We start from the raw sequence: 22,566 nt of genomic DNA on the forward strand, positions 1-22,566 counted from the left end.
CCGTTTATGTTGGATAAGCGAGACTCTACTGTATTTGGTAAACTCACTAACTGGATGTCCTCATCATATACCTGAAAATATTCTGGAAATCAAATTAAACCATTCATCTAACATCAAATTTACTAGTCTCCAAATCAGCCTAAGTTTTCAGGATATAAAGTGGAATATGGATATTTTAGTAAAACCCTATCTAGTTATCCAGTCAGAGGCTATAAAAATCATATCAATAGCAACAATACCACAACTCATTCCCAGATCTAGGGATTTGCATTGGGAAGAACCTACTATTATACAATAATATTTGAAAATGCTTTTAAAATATGTCACATTTTGAGAAAGATAAAATGTTTTATTTTTTCAATAACATTTCAGGGAGGAGAGTCAAATTCCAAAGCTGAAATCTGATTGCTTACCCCTCTAATATACCCATTGCATCTGTGACTGATAAACATTTACCTCTCATTGATTAAGTGATTCAACTCTAGTTGGCACTACCAACTGGGTTTAGGCCTAATTCTCCCCCTTCCCCACACTTTTTAATTATTTTTATCTCATAAGACAGCCGGCATCTCTTTAGCAAGTATCATATAGAATTGTCAGGTGCAGATGTATTCAATTTGATTATAACTTATCCAAAATGCTTTGAACTAGAGAAGTTTTGGATTTCAGTTGTTTTTTTTTAAGATTTCAGAATACCTGCATTACATACTAAGATAACTTGGAGATAGGGCCCAAATCTAAATATAAAATACATTTATATTTCATATATAACTTATACACATATCTTGAAGGTAATTATATATAATATTTTAAATGCTTTTGCATATGAAATAAAAGTGTGTGTACATTTAACCATTAGAAAGTAAAGGTGACAGAAAGCAAGAAAGTAGACACCAGAAATGGTGGTAATCATCAGATCATTGTACTGATTTCCCTTGCAAACAGAATGAGACTCAAGATTTTGCCATATGTGCAGTGCGACTTCAAGTTGGGTTAAGAAAAATAAGATACAGTAAGAATCATACTACAAAACATGTAGGATAATGGAATGCAATAAGGAATTTATAAAGAGAATCAACCTGTATTTGTAGATAATGATGAAGCTTTTGCCTTTGTAGGTTATGTGAAATTATTGTTCAATCTCAAAGAAATGAGAGTGCCACATCATCTAATTGCCCTGATGTATAATCTACACACTGGACAAGACAGCACTGTCAGGACACAACATGAGGAAACAAAATGGGCAGACAAAGCTTTTTATCAACATATTTTTAATCTAAGGACTAAGAAAGCACAACCCTTTGGCGGCGGGGGGGGGGGGGGGGGGATTGCATTTCTACATAATGATATGAGTTATATTGGACATTTTTTTCTTATATGTTTGCATATTGAAATACATTAATTAAAATTCTGTACAAGATGTTTTCTTCTGCATATTCTGTTTCAAGGTGTACGTAGAACATTTAGTTCCATTAAGAATTTGGTGTGTTTGTGAACCAGATGAGCAACAGAACTGTTAATTTAGAAGTAATACATCCTTTTTGAGCTATGCTGTTTCTATATTTGCAAAATCTGACTCCTACTGAGCCTAATAGGACACTTTTCTCAATGTGTGTCCTCAACACTGGCCAGTAAATATTGTAAATAGAAGGAACCCCATGGCATTCTTTACATAAATCCCCACTTCTGAAAATGCAACCTTTCTGTTTCTCGAGTGGATTTTGTTTCACTAGCCAGCTTCTGAATCAGATTGAGAATTAATGCAGTTTTCAAGATAGTGGACTGCAGCTTCCAATATTCCTCAGCCCTGGCTATGCTGGCAAAGAGTGCTGGGAGTTGCTTTCTAACAGCATCTGAAGGTCTACACAAAGCCTTCCCCTATTCTAAATGCAAATATAAATCATATTGCTTTTTAAGTACCTTATAAAGTTCCTCTATGTATAGGGCCATTAAAAGTAGCTTAGACTCTTTTAGATTTCTAGAATGAAGGAAAGGTGAAAAATGAAGAAACCTTTCAAAATCATACTACCTTGAATGGCCCTAAAAGAAAAGCAGAAGCACTGTGCCTTGTATATTTTGTGCTGACCTGTGCCTGTGTCAAAAGCATGGCCCCTAGGTGCTTGAGGATGTACTCAGTTGAATTGGGCTCTGTGTGTAGTATATTGCCTCTTCAGGGGACCTGTTACAGTAAAACTGACAGTGCCAGCCGTTCAGGGTAGCCAGATATATGTCCACATCTTAGTGGAGGTTATATCTGGACAGGGCAGGAAAATCTATAAATAAATTGTGGTAGTGATACATGTATAGGACTTAGCGCATTTGTGTTAAAATTGTGAAGCTCAGTCTATTGTAAGGGAAAGCTTCTACAATTTCAGACTCAGAAATATTCACAAGTGCATTTTTAACCAATGACTTGGAAAGGAGAATTGTACTGTATTGTCTCTGGTTTCTATACTTCTGATTATTTATGTTTTGATTTTAATTCTCAGCTTTTGATGGAGAAAGTAATATCTGCTTTAGCTGACTTCCACCTCAGGGCAACCTGAAAATTCTAGATATTTAAGTAAATGCTTCTAATTTCTTCAGATAGTATGCCAAACCAGCCTATCCCAGCCTGTGGTTTCACCACACCTATTGCTTTTGTCCTTTAGGAAAGCAGATCCACATTTTCTGCTCAAAAACAGACAAGAGTTCTTTCTCCCACCCTGGACATTCCCACAGATATATAAACCCCATTTTCCTAGTTTCCAACAGACCTCACAAACTCTTGAGGTTGCCTGCCATAGATGCAGGCGAAATGTCAGGAGAGAATGCTTCTGAAACATGACCATACAGCCCAGAAAACGCACAACAACCCAGTGATTCTGACCATGAAAGTCTTCGACAATTCAATATATGTTCTGTAGATTTGTTCTTAAGTTGAATTTGTAAATTGGAACAGGTACATTTTTAACTGTAACTCCAGTCACACACACACGTGTGTGTGTGTGTGTGTGTATGTGTATATATGTATATGTATATATATTTATATTCTTTGGATAGCAAAGGGTAGGGCTAAAACCCATGTGGCGTGTGTTTTGCTGTTTGTGCCCAATGTTAAAAAGATTTCACCTCCCATTGTATCCCTGTGATAATTGAATTTTGTAAAATTTGTCTTGTTGTGGAAGCAAGAATTTGAGGCACCTTTACTACATGATAATCTTTCAGGAGTGAATTTCCCTTCTTATGGGTAGTTTTCTCTCACTTCCTCAGGTTATCCCCATTCTTAACTATGAGTCATTTGGATGTCAAATGTTTGTAACCTGGGGACTGCCTATACTTACAATTTCATATAACTAAGAAGATTGGTTAAATTAGGAAGTGTCTGATTCCAGCCTGGCTTTTCCATTTCCTAGACGATTTCCCCCCTGGGATAAAAGAGAACACAACATACTACAGTACAAATGATATGCCCCTGGGTAAATTTCAGATATCTTTTGTGAGCTCTTGAGGGGACAGATTGCTGCTTTGAATAAAAAGTGAGGTTCACCCATGCATAATAATTGTCATTTCATTTTCTGAATAACACAGTGATTTTCCTTAACAGTCCTGAAATATGAACCATCTCTCTGCCCTTGATTAAACTGTAATTTGATCAAGTTGTCAGGAAAATATATTGTCTTACAGAAACATTTAAAGTAGACATCAAATCTGTGTGTAAATAACACACAGTGTGTTTAATCTTGATGTTGGATAGTCAACTGTGAAAATATTTCCACAATTTTCTGGTATGGCATTATCAGTTTGAAATGCGTTAAAGATGCAAATGACACTTTTTTATACCTTTAACTGAAACATAATAGGAATTTCTGCATGGTGGAGAGAAAGACAATCGGGAAACATTTTTCTCTCTCTTAATTCTGGAATCTGAAATCACACAGCAAACCTGAATGGTGACAGATTCAGGACAGATGAAGGGAAGTATACACACAAAATATATTTACAATATGGCTTTCACTACAAGGATAAATATTAGCTGCCAACAACAAATAGATTTAAATGAAAACTAAATTACCTGTGTTTTAGTTGCATATTATATTGTTTAATCTTGTGTTTTAAGCTGGTATTCCTTGTCTAGTTTTCTATGAACAATTTTTACATGTACTTTTTTAATCTTTAGAAGCCATCTTGGGTCCTGTATAAAGAGGCTTAGCAAAGCACCACCTCCTTTACTGTTCAAATGCTTGAGGCATTTGCTGATATCTCCCCTTCTATATGGATGCAATGAAAAGTTATTTTGGTAAAGTGCCTTTATACACCTCATCATTGAACTTGGCTTTTCTAAGCTAGGAAACAAATATAAGAATAGAAAAGATTTGCAGAACAAATCATATGCTGTTCTGCACTTGCATTTCATTGCGATTCCTTCCATTTTTGAGGAAGCCAAGAAGAAAAAAAGGAACTGGATTGATACCAGGAGGAATGGGATGGTAGTCTCCAGGAGTTCAAACTAAGTATATGAGCGATCAATTGCCGAACCCAATGCTGCAAACAGTCTGTTTGTTTAGCATCAAGCAAATTTTGACTTACAGCAACATCCAGTAGCAATAACTTGAACTGCCCTCCCAGATCTTGAATATTCAGGCCCATGGCTTCCTTGATTGAATAAATATACTTGTGGTGCATCTTCATTCATAAGTATTGCATTTCACTTTCCTGAGCATTATTTTTTCCAAAGAATCGTGTGGTTCATCTTATATCCAAAGATAATAATCTGTTTAGTCATCTTGGCTTCTAGTAATTTGTCTTTTAAATCTCCAACACTCCGTGTGTATCACTTATTGCTGATTCATTGACACGAATTATGCTCCAAACTGCCTTACATCTATGCTACAATAAAAACTATGCTGCTGCTAGGATTTTACCCCATCCAGCACAGGCCGTATATGGTTACAGCTATGCTGGATGGGGTTACACTTCCTCTGAAGGTTTTCAGCTTGGGAGTGATCCTGGACTCATCACTGAGCCTGGAACCCCAGGTTTTGGCGGTGGCCAGGGGAGCTTTTGCACAACTAAAACTTGTGCACCAATTGCACCCATACCTTGGGAAGTCAGACTTGGCCATGGTGGTTCATGCTCTATTTATATCCCATATAGATTACTGCAACATGCTCTAAATGAGGTTGCTTTTGAAGAGTGTTCAGAAGCTTCAGTTGGTCCAACGGGCAGCAGCAACCAGGTTGCTCACCAGAGCGGCATGCAGGGAGCATACAACTCCCCTGTTACACCAGCCAGTCTGCTACCGAGCACAATTCAAAGTGCTGGCTTTAGCCTATAAAGCCATAAATGGTTCCAGCCCAGTTTACCTGTTTATCTTCCCCTATGAACCACCTCAGAGATTAAGAAAGTCAGGGGAGGCCCTACTCTCGATCCCACCTATTTCGCAAACATAACTGGTAGAGACAAGAGACAGGGCCTTTTCAGTGGTGGCCCCATGGCTGTGGAACTCCTTCCCTAGCGATATTAGATCAGCCCAATCCCTCCTAGCCTTCAGAAGGAGAGTGTAAACCTGACTCTGGGATTTGGCTTTCAGAGAATAGCACAGTGCAATAATATAATTGGAATATGTGCAATGGCTATGGAATGGCCTTAGACTACAGTTTCTGGATGGTGTGATTTTAATATTGAATATAACTTTTTAATGTTTAATATATATTAATGCAATTTATTTTAAGCTTAATGTTTGTATGTGTTTAAGGCATTGAATAATTGCCATATGTAAGCCACCTTAAGTCCCCCTTGGGGAAGAGAAAGGCAGGGTATAAATAGGGCAAATAAATAAATTACCTATCACTTATTTTTCCTAAAGCATTTAAAGAGATTGGAAAGATCATAACTTATAAAGCAAAGTGTGCTCATGGTAACAGGAATTACAATTTTGTAAACAAGAATCGGAAGAAAAAGCACATCACATCACAGATGGAATAATATGTGGGCGGGAAACAGCAGCTATGCCCCAATAATCCATGAAGTAGTTCATTGATGTTCAATAAGTGGATCGTGACCTAAATTGTAATACCTCTACAATTTCCTGACTTCTGAGAGGAGGGAAGTGATGCCTGCCTGCTTGCTGGAAGGAAAAAAGATAGACAAAGCTGAGGGTTCTTATAAAGTGGTAGAGAATTGTTCATGTGGTAATTTCTTGCTTACAATTTATTTCTACTGAAATAAATTTATAGCCATCAATTACTGAAGGAAATCTAATCTTTTGATTGTTTCTGATACTTCTGTTAGGAACATAGAAATATGCCTTATACCAGCTAAGACCATATTTGTGATCTATACTGACTATCAGTGGCTTTCTGGAGTTTAAGGCAGCTGTTTTCCTAATTTTTTCCGAATGTCAGAGATCAAATTTGGGACTTTCTGCATGCAAAGCATACAACGTGTAGTTAAAAAATAAGTCTTATAACAAGAAATGTCCATGATTATTGTTGTTTCGAGTGTGCATTGTTCTGAAATTCTTACTCCACTCATAGTCATAAGATGTGTTTAAAACTTATATTTGTGTCTGCATAGTCATCATTACTCAAAATCAACCAAGAGGAGAATACCCACTGTTTATACCTACTCAGATCACATTTACGTTAACCCCTGATTCATTGTAGATATACAAAATGTCTGCCCTCCCTGAAAATTGCATCTTAGCTCAGTTTTAGTCACTGTAGGATAAGGAAGTAAGACTTCCCAACCTCAGTCTTTGAATCTTTAAGATGTGTACCTCAATTTCTACTTTTCGCAGAAAACTATGCTGCCACTTACCACCATCATGTTCTATTTTCATAGAGGTTTGGTAAAGATGGACAGTTTACAGCCTTGAAACAAAACTCACTCTAGTGTGGCACCTTCTTAGCAAATGATAGGTGAGACTGCCACCACTGATGTCAGTAGAGCTGTTGGTGCCTCTATTTCTACATTCCAGCAACCAATCAAGTATTAGAGTATTCAGCACGCATTACCATCTCTAGTCCATGCACTACAATTCCCAAGTGGCATTACTAGCATGTGGATGTGTCAAAACATTAAATGGAAGCTTAGAACTCTTAGAAGCCCTGAGTCCCCTTCGGGGTGAGAAGGGCGGCATATAAATGTCGTAAATAAATAAATAAATAAATAAATAAACTCTTGGGCCTAAAAGATTCTGATATAATTGGAGTCTAATTAGAGATCTCATCAGACTAAACACTGCTACAATTAAGTTGCAGGTGTTTAGGCAACATTAGATTATGTCAGATTATGCTGTCTTTTCTTTTTCCTGCAGCAGTCTACTACCTTTAGACAATATTGAGGGTATCACGTATTATCTTTTTGTTTGTACTCATTGCATCTCTGTTGAAAAGCTTGGGTATGCCTGCCAGAGGAATAAGATCTGCTCGAAGAGCCTTCCTCTGTGTCCAAAAAGTGGAAACAATACATTACATAGCAATAGAGGAAAAAGGTGTTAGAATGCCTTCTCCTCTGAGTCCCAATTGGCTTTGACATTGACTTCATTTCAGAACCAAGCTGAAATGCAGTTCTTTTCACAAACTCTTTGGCTTCTAAGGATCTCGATGTGATTGAATAGTCCATGGTTTAAATTGTTTCATGTCTTTTAAACTGCTTTAAACTGTTGTATGAATTCTTCCTTGAAATTTTGTGCACAATATTAATATTTCAATCATAATTCAAATCACTACAACTCTCTCTCTCTCTCTGTAGTGTATTTGTGTGTGTATATACACACATATGCACACATATTGCTTGCTGAAACAGGGTACTTGTATCCCAAGCTCATGACAGAATAAAATGCCTTTTCTGGATGTCATAGAGAAGCAATCCATACACATCTGGATTATTCCCCACATGACAGCAGCCATGCTAATTAATTCTGTAATTGAACAAAGGGCTGTTTCAGTCCATCAGATGGTCAAATTATGCCGACATTAGATACATACTCTAGAGAAAAAGTTGGATGTTATACAGGCTGTGAGAGTGTACACTAGAAAGACCAAGCACATGAGAGGAATAGAGGTGCTATATGTTTCCTCTAACCCAAAAACACTAAGGCACAAAGTCTCTAGAGTTTTGTTTGCATGTTGGTTAAAGGTGTATATATTTTTTAATTAAAGGCGTGCATATTTCTTTGTTGTGATTTAGCAAAGACACAGGAAATGTGTAACTCCATTAAACTTTATCTGTGTTAACAAGTACAGATTATATAGACCTCTTTAGAGAATTTCTGTAATGCAGTGGGAAGGAAGGAACTATCAACATCTATTATGTGTTATAAAGACAAATGTGAGTCTGCACAAGCTGCTTTTGGCTGGACTATCTTGCAGTCAGTAATGTGCCATACTGGTCCAAGAAAGGAGAATTTGAATACAACCCAAATGTGGGCTGCTTTTTAGTGCCATCCAGAACGTGAGACATTAGTACTTGCCATGAAGGTTCACTCTTAGATGGCCTGGAGAAGTAATCCACCTCTACCCTAGCTTACATTGTGTGTGTGTGTGTCAGATGTAAATAGCTTCAAAGCAAGGAAATGGGAGAAAATGGCTTATTCAAGTGAGGCTGCACACGATCTATAGTGTTTTCAGCAGGAACTCGTGCAAACTTCACAAAGAAACAGGTGAAAGCACAGAAATCAAGATTATTAACAAAAATAATCTTGACCTGGCATGCAAGATAACCCAAATATGTGGATTGCTCCTCCAGGCTATTCAAGAAGCATGATAAGTACCTATCTCTCAGGGCCCTTCCACACAGCCCTTCCACAAGGCAGAAAATCCCACAATATCTGCTTTGAACTGGGTTATCTCAGGCCACACCACCATATATTCCAGTTCAAAGCAGATAATGTGGGATTTTATTTAGCTATGTGGAAGGGGACCTCATTTTGTAGGCCTATGAGATAGGCAAAGCACTTGAACCAAACATTAAGTTAAACATGAATGAGTAGGTCTATGTCTGCCACTCAATCTTTTGAGACACATGTTTTCTTTACTCTATATGTCTCCGAGAATGAAATAAGTAGACTTCAGACTTCTAGGGTTTACCTTGTTCTCTTGCTAGAACCATGGGATCTACCAAATTGGAGCCTGGTGCAGAGATAAGCAGTTAGAATTACTTTGGAATAGCAAAACTGAACTTAGGGCCCCTCCACACAGCCATATAACCCAGGATAACAAGGCAGAAAATCCCACAATGTCTGCTTTGAACTGGATTATCTGAGTCCACACAGCCATATATTCCAGTTCAAAGTAGATAATGTGGAATTTTATCCAGCTGTGTGGAACAGGCCTGAGCTAGCAGTCCTGTCACACAAAGCTTCATTCCTTGTTACCCTAAGCTTGCTTCATTATAATAAAATATTATATTGCCTTGTTAAAACCAGGAAGCCACAAATCCTTGCTTATAACTCAGAGTTCTGTCAGTTGATGGCATTTATTTTCTGCATTTTCCAACCAAGAATTTCATTGGTTACTATGTGGAGCAATCCCATTCATATCTACTCTGAAGTAAAGCTCAGCACCCAAATGTAGTGGGAGTTTTATAAAATAAGCATACTTAAGTTTTCAGGCTTTGGATCTTAAAACATTTTGTTAATTAAGAGAAAAATACGGTATAAAGCCAAGGTATGTATAATCTCTTCATTCTGAATTATTTTAAAAGGATTATCTTAAATATTTTAATACTTGTCTTTATTTTTATTTATAGGTAATTTTCAGGTGGTGGAAAATATCTCTTCGTAGTGAGTATCGTGAAGCAAGACCTGGAGAACTTCGAGAAAGTCATGAAGATTTCCTTGATGACCCCTCTCTCCAAAGTAAGTTACAGGAAATACTATCTTAATATTATAAATGTGCCAATCATCTGTGTATGTATTTGTAAGCATCCTTCATTGATGGTGCTGTAACACTGCCAATTAACAGATTTGTTTTCATAGTTTGAAACACACTGGAAGTTTTTGGTAAAAATAGTTTTCTCAGTTGCATTCACATTATGAAAGAGAGTTTCAGAAGAAATTCACAAATGCTTGACAGTTCAAAGTTTACAGCTTGACTTTGACAATACACCCAACTACCAAAATCTTTTCATGCCTCTTCCAAGGTCCAAATTGTTTATTTACCAAAATTTGGCCAAATTCACTTATCCAAATGGGGAAAATGGCGCAAACTAGATATTAATACAATTCTATATTTCTAAAACTAAGATAATTCGTCATACAGAAGCATTCTTCATATCTTTTAACCCAAGAACATTAAGTGATATAGTTTTTCAAAGAGTGCTGTTAAATTGGATAAGAGCATGTATTTGGTTGCAAAATTCTTCAAGTAATACTACATTATTCTTTCAGATGTAGTACATGCTTCAAGGTGTAGGTCAAACCCAAAACAATTGGATTTACTTTGCATCCCTTTTGCTGGTTGATTCCTCCTTTACACCAGCCAGAGAATGATAAGTTGGAGCCTGCCATGAATTTTTGAGGATACAGAAGAGTACTCAGTGTCAATTCCAAAACTATGACCTTCCTAGGTATGGGGGTGAGGAAGATGCCATCTACTCCACTGTCTTTTTACTATTCTGAATATTTATCTTTCTAAAATACTCTGAAGTATTGCTATATAGATTCAAATTTAGCTGATTAAGGTACGTAACAAAATTTTAGGGAGAGAGATAAAAGAACTTTGAATACTGGTGCAAGACAAGTCCTATTAGCTAGTGGATTGTTCCTCTACTACATCCTCAAGAATGAGTATTCGCAGTAAATTCCAAATTCTCATTCCATATACATTCAACTAATTTTATCGCTAATTGTTAAGAGTATTGTCTGCCTCTCCATAGTCAATCTCCGTGTTTCAAATTTCATGTCTCTTACAATGCTAGGAGGCATTCACAATTTTCTGTTGTAAAATGTTTGTTTTCCTCAAGCAAAGGTAAAAGGAAGTAAATTATGTTTGTCAGTAAAGCATTATACCCATCGTTATCCTCCATAGGTGCTGCCAGCTTCTGGTAGAAAGCTTGTGAAATAAACTTGTTAAATTATCAGGAACTGATAATGGTTTTTAAATGTCTGTAGTAACATAGAAACACCAAACAGAGAAAAGGAGCCAAGTTCAATTTACACTTGGTTACAGGGCACTTGTGCTAATTAATTTGATTTTGTATATGTTCATCTGTCTACAAACCTTGTGAAATTTTGTTATGTATCATCAGTAATATTTAGGTAACTACTCTTTTTGTTATGCGCAAAGTTCAAATATGAATGTTTTGTGTTCTTGGAGCCTTCTAAGTTACTGCCTTTAAAATCATTTTATATAAGGGTCATCTGATATCTCTGTTGAGATCATTGTTGCTAGAGCTGCTACCTGATATTTTAACATATTGGGATTCAGTTCTTGTTTATACCTGATTATAAAAAAAACCCAATTACCTCTTTTGCTGGAGGGAGAGAATGTACAGATAAATGTATATGATAGATTGAACACATTTTAAGTGTTCAACATTTTTTTAAATAGATGAACACAGCCAGATCATGTCTAAAACATTCATCTGGCATACTATAATTTCAACAATTCTGATGATTGTTTTATTATATAGGTCACATGTTTGTCATCAACTCTGAATACAGTTGCAAACCTATATACATGCCACTCATAGTAATCCATTAAATGTTTTAAGAATAATCAAAATTTGCACTGCATTTTAGTATAATTAATTTTGAAATGAAAACTCTCAGTCTTAGTGTCCTTACCAGTTTGAAATTACAGGAGCATATGGTTCGTTTCAGCTTGGGGAATAAATACAGAATGCACAGGTATCAGGTGCAAAATAATTTTATCCAGTCTTAACTACGCTGAGACTTTATGACAGATTACGTTGCAAACCACAATTTTCTTTAAAAACCTTGGTTAGCATTAATTGTATGAGTAATCAATTGGATTTTAAAAGTTTATTCAGCAACTCTCCAATGGCCTTTCAGCAGTGAACAGATAAAGGATTCAACTGGTTCTCTATGATTGAATTGCTAACATTATTTTTATTGACTATTAATACAACATTTTGGTCCTGTTGATGTTCAACAGAATAATTCGTTTTTCATGCTTGGAAGAGACAAATATCTTTAGATGTATACTTTCACATTGAAAACCTGTGAGTTTACAGAACCATAGAGTTGGAAGAGACTGCATGGGCCATCTAGTCCAACCCCCAGCCATGCAGGAAAAGCACAATCAAGGTACTCTGACAGATGGCCATCCAGCCTCTGTTTAAAAGCCTCCAAGGAAGGAGCTTCCACCACACTCTGAGGCAGTGAGTTCCACTGCTGAACAGCTCTTGTAGTCAGAAAGTTCTTCCTAATGTTCAAGTGGAATCTCTTTTCCTTTAACTTGAACCCATTGCTCCAGTTCCTAGTCTCTAGGGCAGCTGAAAACAAGCCTCCTCCCTCTTCCTTATGGCATCCTTTCAAATATTTAAGCATGGAGATCATGTCTCCTCTCAACCGTCTCTTCTGCAGGCTAAACATACCCAATTCTAAGACACTTCTCATAGTGGATGGTCTCCAGACCTTTGATCATTTTAGTTGCCCTTCTCTGGACACTTTCCAGCTTGTTAATATCTCTTTTTAAAACTGTGTCTGAAATTGGACGCAGCATTTCAGATGAGGTCTAACCAAAGCAGAATCGAGGGACCCCATGTCTTCCCTTGGTCTAGACACTACTTCTTTTGCCCAAAATCCCATTGGCTTTTTATAGCTGCTGCATCACATTGTTGGTTCCTGTTCAACTTGTTGTCCACAAAGATTCCCAAGATCTTTTTCACATGTACAAGTCTTACCAAACTAATCTTATCTCTTTTTTCAATAGAGTTACAAGTTTGGTAGATGCAGGGAATGCTATAGATGTAGCATTTCTTGATTTCAATAAAGCCTTCGACAAGATCCCCCATGACCTTCTCGCAAACAAAGTAGTCTGATGTGGACTAGGTAGTGCTACTATTAAGTGGATCTCTATTTGGTTAAGCGACCGAACCCAAAGGGTGCTCAGCAATGGTTCCACTTCATCTTGGAAAGAAGTGACTAGTGCAGCAGGGTTTGTTCCTGGGCCCAGTACTGTTCAACATCTTTGTTAATGACTTAGATGAAGGTTTAGAGGACATGCTTATCAAGCTGGATGGCCATCCGTCAGGGGCTCTTTGTGTTTTTCCTGCATTGCAAGGGATTGGACTAGATGGCCCATGTGGTCTCTTCCAGCTCTATTCCAACTCTTCCAACTCCAACAGTACAAAGTCTATGTACCGTTGTCAAGCCAGACATCACTCATCCAGTATCAGGCATTTCACTTTTTCTGCCTAACAAACTAGCAAAATGTACAAATTTATTTTGTTAGTTTGGGCTTAGCTCTTTCATCTGTTGAGGTCATTTTGAATTCTGATCCTGTCTTCGGGAGTATTAGCTATCCCTCCTAATGTGCATCATAAATGTATAAATATGGTTGAGATTCAACTAGGCTCTTTTTATATTTATAAAAAGATAGTAATTATCACTACATGTAGAATGTTTAACCTTTTGTGAGACAGTATACATTTATCTTCATTTTCTTATATATGTATATATTTAAAAATCACAGTTCAAATAGCCATCATATTTGGAGCAGATACTCTGGATCATACCTTCAATATGTGCCGTGGTCAATTTGATTTCCTGGTGCGACTTCCTGACCAATTGCTTATGCGTATAATTTCTTATTTGGAGCTTGAAGATATTACCAGACTGTCTCAAGTGTCTCACAGATTCGCAGCGGTAATTCTTTGAAATATTTTAGCTTTCAATATAGTTTCAATGCCAATAGTCGATTCTGGAGATATGTGTGTGCCTTCCAATAAGTGCCCTAAATCTATGCAGTCACCATATAAGGTCAACATGTGCTACTTGTGAGATTTATGAATGTGTGTTAGCATGAATACACATATACACAGGAGATATAGGCATTTTAAGAATCAGAAATATTACTTACAATATTTACAATTAATTACTTGCTGCTGCTGCTGTGTGCCTTCAAGTCCTTCTTGACCCTTATCATAGGGTGTTCTGGTAAGATTTGTTCAAAGGCAGATTGCTTTTGCCTTCCTCTGAGGCTGAGAGAGTATAGCCCAGTAGATTTTCATGGCAATGCAGGAATTTAGACTGTCTTCTCCTGGGCCATCCAATGCTTAAATTTTAGACGCTGCCTTACTAAGCAGAAAAAAATGTCATAAACACACACTCTGTTCTGCACCATATTATGTCTTCACCTTTTATTTATTTCATATCAAAAGCATTGCATAAATTAGTATAAAACTGATAAAAATAGAAGGAGCACAAGCAGCTAAATATCTTTTGACCAAAAATGGGCAACAGCAATGGCATTGTCTGTAGCCTCCAACAATTATTCCTCTGTACATGAGGCAGGGCATAGTGGACAAGCATACAGATGCAGAGTTGTCTGTTCTGCTTCACATGTGAGATAGATAGATATATCTCCCCATCTTTTCTTGGCGAACATTGTATATAGCTGTTAAGGCACATTATCATTGTAGTTATTATTTATTACAGCTCCAACCCACCAAAAAGGATCATGAGAATTTACTGTATTCCTCACTTAGTTAAGTGAATGAAGCAGTCTCTGCATTTTTATACATCTTTCACTGTTGAGTACAGCATAGGATTGGTGTAATCAAAGTGCCACAAGAGGGAGCTAATGCTTCATACAAAAAAGAAATTCACATAAGGGCAATGTTTTTAAAGTTCTTTCTGTTTAGAACCATACAGTCCTATAAAGCATTAATACAGTAATTATTTGAGGGGCAAATATGTGAGAGTCTATTTCTTTCTGTAGATGTGTTATTTTAGTCTGCTGTATTTAATTTATGAAGTGTCAATATGCAAATTAAGCAAATATTATTCTTAATAATTATTATTATGTTAAGCAACAATTACATTTACTTCAGTTAGTTATATGTCTACTCAGATGTACAAGTTTAGTGGAGGTGATTCCAACTTAGCAAATACATGATTGAAGCTCTCCGGAGACTAGAGCCTGAATCTAAACCCATTGTTCCCATGTAGTTCTGTTACAGATTAAAATATGCACCATTGATGCCATTTTAAATTCACTTTAGAGCAGTGAAAGTAATGGTGTTTTCAATAAATCCAAGGTTGAGTATTTTTTTTTAAAAAAAGAAAGAAATCTAAGCATTTTAAAGCTGTGGTTTTAAATGCCCAAGCAAAATCTCTGTTTAAAGGGAGCTTCCCAATTCATTTTTTTCATTCTGTTTTTTTGATATGTTTGTGAATTTTTTTGCATCTTTTAAAATGTAATGGTTTTAGTATGACTTGTCTAATTGCATTTTAATATTTTTATCAGGTTTTTGGCTTTTTCTTGTTTTATAGACCCAAGCTGCCTTGGGTCCAATGCTAGAGAGAAGGCAGGATATAAAACAAGTAAAATTAAGGAATAAACAGCCATTCCCCTTATTTGAGAAGACAATTAAAATGGGTTAATTAATATGGATCTTCCAAGAGCACAGGAGCAATCACAGCTCTCACACCCAGGATAGAAAGAGAGGTCCACTGTTGGAGAAAGAAGTCAGACATCCTTCCACTCTGTCACTGTAGGTTCAGGGGTCCCAAAAGTAAGGCCCATGGACCAGATTTGTGTGTCGTCCCCCAAGATAATTTACCCAGCCGCTGCCCTAAACTTTAGACTTCATGTTTAGACTTGAAGGCAAACAACAACAACAAACCTAATTAACTTGGCTATCTCATCAGTCAAAAGCAGGTCCACACTCCCCATTGAAATAATGGTAAGTTTGTGTTGGTTAAAATTGTTCTTCATTTTAAATATTGTATTGTTCTTTAAAAAAAAATTGCACTACAGTTAAAATACTGTATTTACTTGAATCTAATGCTCACCTTTTTTGGCTAAATGACCTTGCCACAATTGGGGTGCAGGAGCTGCACCTGGAGATCCTCTTCGAGGGATGTCATCTCTAAATAAATGGCTCAATGCCATGCAAACCTGGGATTTGTAGTTTGGTGAGACATCAACATTCTTACAGCAGCCAGGATTCCATAACATTGAATCAAGGCAATTAAAGTAGATTCATTCTACAACATAGATGCACACCAAGGTTTTCTTTTCCATCACTCGAAGCTTTAGTATTCTAACATTTTTGTTTTTAAAGAAGGAATTCTAAACATATAGCAACAGTAATGCTTACTTTGGGGGGGGGGGGTGGCTAAATTACAAAGAGTGCACTTTTTGCTGCTGCGCATGACATTTGGCAACAAATAGTTTTCCTTGTTTCAGAGCTTTGAAAATTGAGGTCTGCATTAGATTCGATGGCACATTAGACTTGAGTAAATACAAGTATGTGCAGTGTGCATAGAAATTTGCTCATGTTTTTTTCAAACTGTAATCCCCCCCCTCAAAACAGTCTGAGGTATCGCAAACCAGCCCTCTGCCTAAAAAGTTTGAGAACCCCTGCTGCTGTAGGTGTTTTATGAGGTTGGAAGACCATTAATAGAATGGAGGGAGGGCATTTATAGATCTGCAGTTCTTCTGCTCCCAGAGCAGTCTGTTCCAATTCAGCTACAGATTCTACAGCATTTCTAGAACTAGTATGGATTAATTCAGGGCCTTTGCTTTCAGTGGGAGAGTAATCTCAAAGTAAAATTAAAAGAACAGCCCTTATCTGAACAGTGTCTAGGTGTTACTAATACTTTTGTTTCCTTTACAAATAGTTGTGCAACTCTGACAAACTATGGGAGATGGTTGTGCAAAATTTATCAGGCAAAATTACCCCAGAAATGAGATCACTGGCACAAGAAGTGGGCTGGAAGCAATTCTTCTTCACTAATAAGATTCAGCTCCAGCAACAGTTCCGAAGACGGAGAGAGATGGGTTCTGATTCATCAGAAAGCATGTCAGATTAATGGAGTGCCAACTGTTACAAGGTATAGATCTGTTTGGACACAAGTGCCTCGTTTTGCTTCCTCAAGAACAAAATACATGATGTAAATGAACATGAAGCCTACTAATTTAACCTTCATTAGTAGTGCATGAAATCTTTATTTTGTTTCATTTCCCTATACATTTTCATTGTGTAAACACTCTTCCCATTATAGTGAATTAATCCTACCCTTCTTCTATTTATAGTAAATCTGTTTTAAGTCACCCATATTTATTCCATCCATTTTTTGTTTTTCTTTCTTTATTGGGGCATGATTTTATGTTTGATGGTTATTGACGATTTCCTTTCTATTTTCCTAGGATGGCCTGGCTGATGTATTGTCCTGAGGCATTGATGAGTGTGGAAATGGTATTAGTGACTAAAAAAATAAAATGTGTCTCTGCTAGTTACTGTCACTTTCTCCCAAAATGACATAAATGAAAGGATTCTAATGAAAATTAAATAGCAGCTTCCATGAAGTGGCTGCTGAAAGCTGTTGCTGCCACAAAAAAAGATCACACCCCAAATGAAAATGAGCAGAGTGAGAAAAACATCCTTCCTTCATTTGTTGTACAATTATACACTTCCTTCTCTTTAAAAAAATTAATAGAATTCATATTGTCACACTATCTGTAGTTTTCTACTTTATTTCTACATCATTTTAACATCTGCTGATAAAAAGTGTATCATGTGAAACATGGTTAAAACACGTTCTTGTCTTAGGAACACTTTACATAACAACAGTGTTTTTGAATTTACCAATAAATGTACCATACTTGCTAACCAAGATCAGTTCCATGATGACAATGTTAAGTACTACAAGTTCCCAGCATCTTACATGTCCTTTTGTTGTCTACATGCAAAAGGTGTTATTACTTATATGCATCTGGAAAACCCAAATGTGTTTGTTCAGAATCAAAATTTATCATAAAAGAATCAGCAACTGATTGTAAAAAAGAAATGTAATTATCAGAGGGGAACCTACCAATACATTAACTTCATACACTGATATTGTATGGTATATAGCAAGTTTGATTAGAGGTACTATAATGGATCTTTCAGTTTCTCAAAAGAAGCTCACTTCTGACAAAAATCCTCAAACGTTTTAAACAAATCTGTAAGTGGAATATGATGTGGAATAGTGCCCATGCATTCCACATTTCTTTCCTAACCCATGACCATATATTAGTACAGAAGACCAGTCTAGGCAAATATCTACTATTTGTATTAACCAAGGATATGAAAGTAATTTTTCCTACCTTTGTTTTTATTTCAACCCAATTTATTTTCAAAACTGAAGTATTCTTAAACTAAACACAAGTGGGATTTTTGTTTGTTTCAGTGCCTTACTTCATCTTTTATCCCAACACCTATGGGTTTCATCCAGATTGGCATCATACTTAGTAGGTTTGCTGTTGATTTTTGGCTTACTATAAAATGTGATATGAGATTTAGGCTACTCCAACTACATTTCACTCTACGTGTAAAAAAGCTGGTTACTTTAAAAAATGTTTTCTTTCGTCACATGTGGTTTATATTTTTTTATTAAACCATATTATACCATCTGGTTTTTAACTTACAAAAACAATAGGATAGACAGTATTACTTTTTTAAAATTCCTGTTGTCTGTAATATTTTTTCTTAAATAAAAAAATAAACGTTCCTAATTGTTTTGGAAGTAATTCAAAAAATGTATTCGTTTGCTGAGGTGATGTTCTGAAATTACTCATTCTTTCTTATTCAGTTTTATTTGGACTCTGCTAGCACCATATCTCTGGTTATTAATACTGTTTGTTTAAGATTTATGTCAATAAAAGCACTTAAGATAGTAATGATTCTTTTTGGGAATAGGTACACCGTTGAACCTCTAGTTTCCACATAAGAGCCAGACTTTGGAAAATGTAGAGCATGTGTAGGAGCCAAAAAACCACGTCAAATATTTATGCAGCAAACATTGACATTTCTGCAATCACAGTATTTTTTTTAAAGCTCACTGCAAATCTGCATGATTTCATCTTCCAGAACCCAGTAATAAGTCCACCCTGAACTACTAGAACTGCCATGGTGAGCTTCATCAATGTAATTTCTATTGCCAGGTTTACCTGGGATTTGCTGTGTTCAATCTATTGGTAGCAAAGTAATATATAGCATATATCTATTCCAACTGTGATTAGTTAAATCCGTGGATACAGAGGGACACATTTGAAGAGCAATAATGTGAACAAAGATAAAATGAATGAATGAATGTGTGTGTGTGTGTATATATATATATATATATATAGAGAGAGAGAGAGAGAGAGAGAGAGAGAAATTGAAGGAAAAGACTGATAATAATATTTTCACATACTTATGTAACCAACAGATTTGCAAAGGCCTTTATAAAAATAAGCTTTTATTATTAACATCCCAATAACAACAAGCCAGTCAGCCACTGAAGAATTATCATTATGTAATTTGCCACTTTCATTAATGGCCTTAGGAATCCAGCACCATATTTTGCATTGAAATAAAAATGTGGTTTGTAATTTTAAAAAGTAACATTTTAATGAAAGATTGTAAAAGCTTACAGATATGATAAAAGATTAGAAAAACATCAAAATGTTAGGACCCGACTGTTATTTATCTAGCTGGGTGCCCTCTTCACAAAATGTAAAAGTTATATAATTTAGGTGTATTCATATATAATCTACATAGTCTTTCCTCTCTTTGTGGACTGTCAATGTCAAAACTTATAGTGCTTCTCATGTGTAAGGCAGCTTCCCTATGGGAATGTGGGGGGAATCTCTATATGTTCCCTTCTAGAATAAGCAATTAACTTATTCTGTATGTTCCCATCATGTTCTCATGGGTTTTTGAGAAATATATTAAAGTAATAACATTTTTGCTGTCTTGTACAGATCCTAACTCACTACAGTATGGAAAAGACATCTTCAGTTTGAACGATATATGTTCTGCCCTCACATGTTTCTAGCAAACATTTCATTATATGCTCAAAGACTTTAAGTCTGCAACAAGATTTTTTTTTCACAAAGGTAGGCCAATACTGCCAGATCCTGTCCCTGAGAAACCCACTCCATGAATTGATTTTATGCTATTAAAGATTATAGAGCTTTAAATTACACAGTAGTAAGGCAGAAATGAAGTTAAATAATCCCACAAGAAGCATTTTCTGAACAGCAAAACCTTTGAGAATATTGTAAAATGAAGATATTAAAGGCAGTAAGTGCCATGCTAAAAATATTCTTTCTGGCTGGCACAGAAGTGAGAATGGCAAGAGAGAATTATTTCACACATAGATAATAGTGATAGTATGAGTTCCCTGTAAATGTCCTGCGCCTATTTTTATCTCATTAGTCTTTTAATTGTTTTATCCTGTATATATAGCCCGCCCATTGTTATCGTTATTGTGATTGTGTTCAGAATGTTATTTTTGACTGCGTTTTTAAAATGTAATTTTGATGATGTTGTTTTTGTTTATGCTTTGATTTTATTGCTGTAATATGTTGTCTGGGCTTGCCCCATATAAGCCGCTCCGAGTCCCCACCGGGGAGATGGTAGCGGGGTATAAATAAAATTTATTATTATTTTTATTAGTAGTAGTAGTAGTAGTAACATCCAGCACACTGGAGACTAAACTACCATATATTCTGGCATATAAGAATGCTTTTTAACCCAAGAAAATCTTATCAAAAGTCAGGGGTCGTCTTATACACGGGAGTAGCCTTATGCATGGGAGTTGTCTTATATGCAGGAGTAGTCTTATACGCCAGGAGCCTTCTTATAGAGCAGGTGCTGAAACTTCCAGTCTGGATTGGAGAATCTGTGGTTGCTGCATATTGTGGGGGGAGCTCAAAAATGCCATATGCAGCGACTGTATGAAAGCATTAAGGGCGACGCTGTACAAGTTTGGTAGAAGAAAATCCATTCATCAGGATTCATGGACTTAATGCGGTCCCGATGGTGAGGTGAAGGGGTGTCTCACCGGGAAGGTGTTAAGTGAAGGGCGGAGCAAGCTGCAAGCGTCTGGGGCGCCCAGGGTATAGAAAAAAGAGATAGAGTGGCTCTGGGCCCAGAAAAACAACTCTTTTACCTGTCTGCCCTGCCCTTGTATCCTATTACTGTGCCTCCTCCTCTGCCTCTCAAATCTTGCTCCTGAAGACTGCAGTGAAGTGGTGCAGGTGCACATATGCGAGATCTGAGAGGCAGAGAAGGAGGTACAGTAATAGGAAAATTACCATATTGAAATCAAATCTGATGCTTTTAAAAAAATTATTTGTGTGTGTTGGAAGACGGGTAGTCTTATACGGCAAGTATATCCCAAACTATATTTTAACTGGAAAAGTTGGGGGTCATCTTATATGCCCAGTCGTCTTATATGCCAGAATATACGGTACATGTTATGCATGCTTCTTCTATACAAGGCCACTCAGGGAGCTGGTATTTGTACTCAAGAAGCACCAGGTAGTGGTGGGAGGTAGCTACTGATCCTTCTCATCATGTTTTCTATGTTAACTCTTCCTCGGTGAGCTTACAGTTATATACTCGTATTTGCCACAGACAAGAGAAATGCCTTAGGGATGGAAGTTCTAGCTGCACACCAGAAGATGATAAATACTCTTATTACTACTTCTAGTCCACTAGAAACTGTCCTATACAAAAGCCATGTTATGTAAAAAAAAGTAGTTTTCATATTTTGAAAAATGTGTTTGTATTTTATGTGTACTTATTACGGCTGGAGGTAGCAGAGGAAACTAAATAATTTAACTCATACAGTCTAGTTCTGCTTGTACCATGTAGAGGACAGAACAGTATGGAGAAGTGCAAGAACAAATGTATGGGTAGATATCATCTCCTTTCTGTTGATTTTGGACATGTTCCCAAACCAAACTCTACTGCAAATTTTATATTACACATTTCATTATCTTGGTCTCCTTGTGAACCCCAGGAAAACAGTTATTTCCAATCCAGTACATTGGTATCATGCTAGGCTCTCCGTCTGGCAGAGCCTACCAGCCTCTCAACGGGGTGCATTAGATTATGAAGGCTGCTCTCTTGCCCACATCGTGCTCTGACCATGAGAGTAAACGGCATACAGGTCCCTGAGCTCTTGGCTTTAAATGCAGACTCTCCAGGTCTGATTTCTCTCTCTCTGTTCATCCTGGAAGTAGATGATCTTCTGGTGAGTCTCTGCCACACAATCTTAGTTCATGGGTCTCTTATCTGGTATGCTGTCAAAACTGCTTGCGGATATTCCATTCTCCATCTTCAAACAAGGATAGTGACAACAGAAGCATCTAGCCACAGCTTGGAGAGCTCACCTGCAAAGCACTTGTTTACCTCAAAAGAAGAGGAACTACATCAGCTTTCTTGAGTTACTATGGTCAAGGCTTGCACAGCCTTCAAATCCTTCCTTGCCAAATATGTTAAGATCACAACAGACAACACAATTATGTTGGTTGTTTGTTTGTTTTTTTAATTTAATCAAGAAAAGAGGCATCTATTCCTGGATTCTTCTCAATCACACTGTTAAGTTCTGGGATTAGTGCATTGTGAGGG

The 22,566-nt window shown here is 36.7% G+C and overlaps 1 protein-coding gene across 1 annotated transcript in view; it reads left to right on the plus strand.

Annotated features, from left to right (window-relative positions):
* Positions 1–18,589, plus strand: part of FBXO36 (F-box protein 36) — a 28,261-nt gene extending 9,672 nt beyond the window's left edge. The window contains exons 2-5 of the mRNA XM_060767818.2: positions 9,736–9,844; positions 13,647–13,819; positions 16,802–17,014; positions 17,331–18,589. Of these exons, the coding sequence (XP_060623801.2) occupies positions 9,736–9,844; positions 13,647–13,819; positions 16,802–16,993 (474 nt within the window). The 3' untranslated portion in view covers positions 16,994–17,014; positions 17,331–18,589. The remainder of the gene's footprint in view (positions 1–9,735; positions 9,845–13,646; positions 13,820–16,801; positions 17,015–17,330) is intronic.
* The last annotated feature ends 3,977 nt before the right edge of the window (positions 18,590–22,566 follow it).

This window comes from Anolis sagrei, chromosome 3, assembly GCF_037176765.1.
Source record: "Anolis sagrei isolate rAnoSag1 chromosome 3, rAnoSag1.mat, whole genome shotgun sequence".
Classification (NCBI taxonomy): Eukaryota; Metazoa; Chordata; class Lepidosauria; order Squamata; family Dactyloidae; genus Anolis; species Anolis sagrei.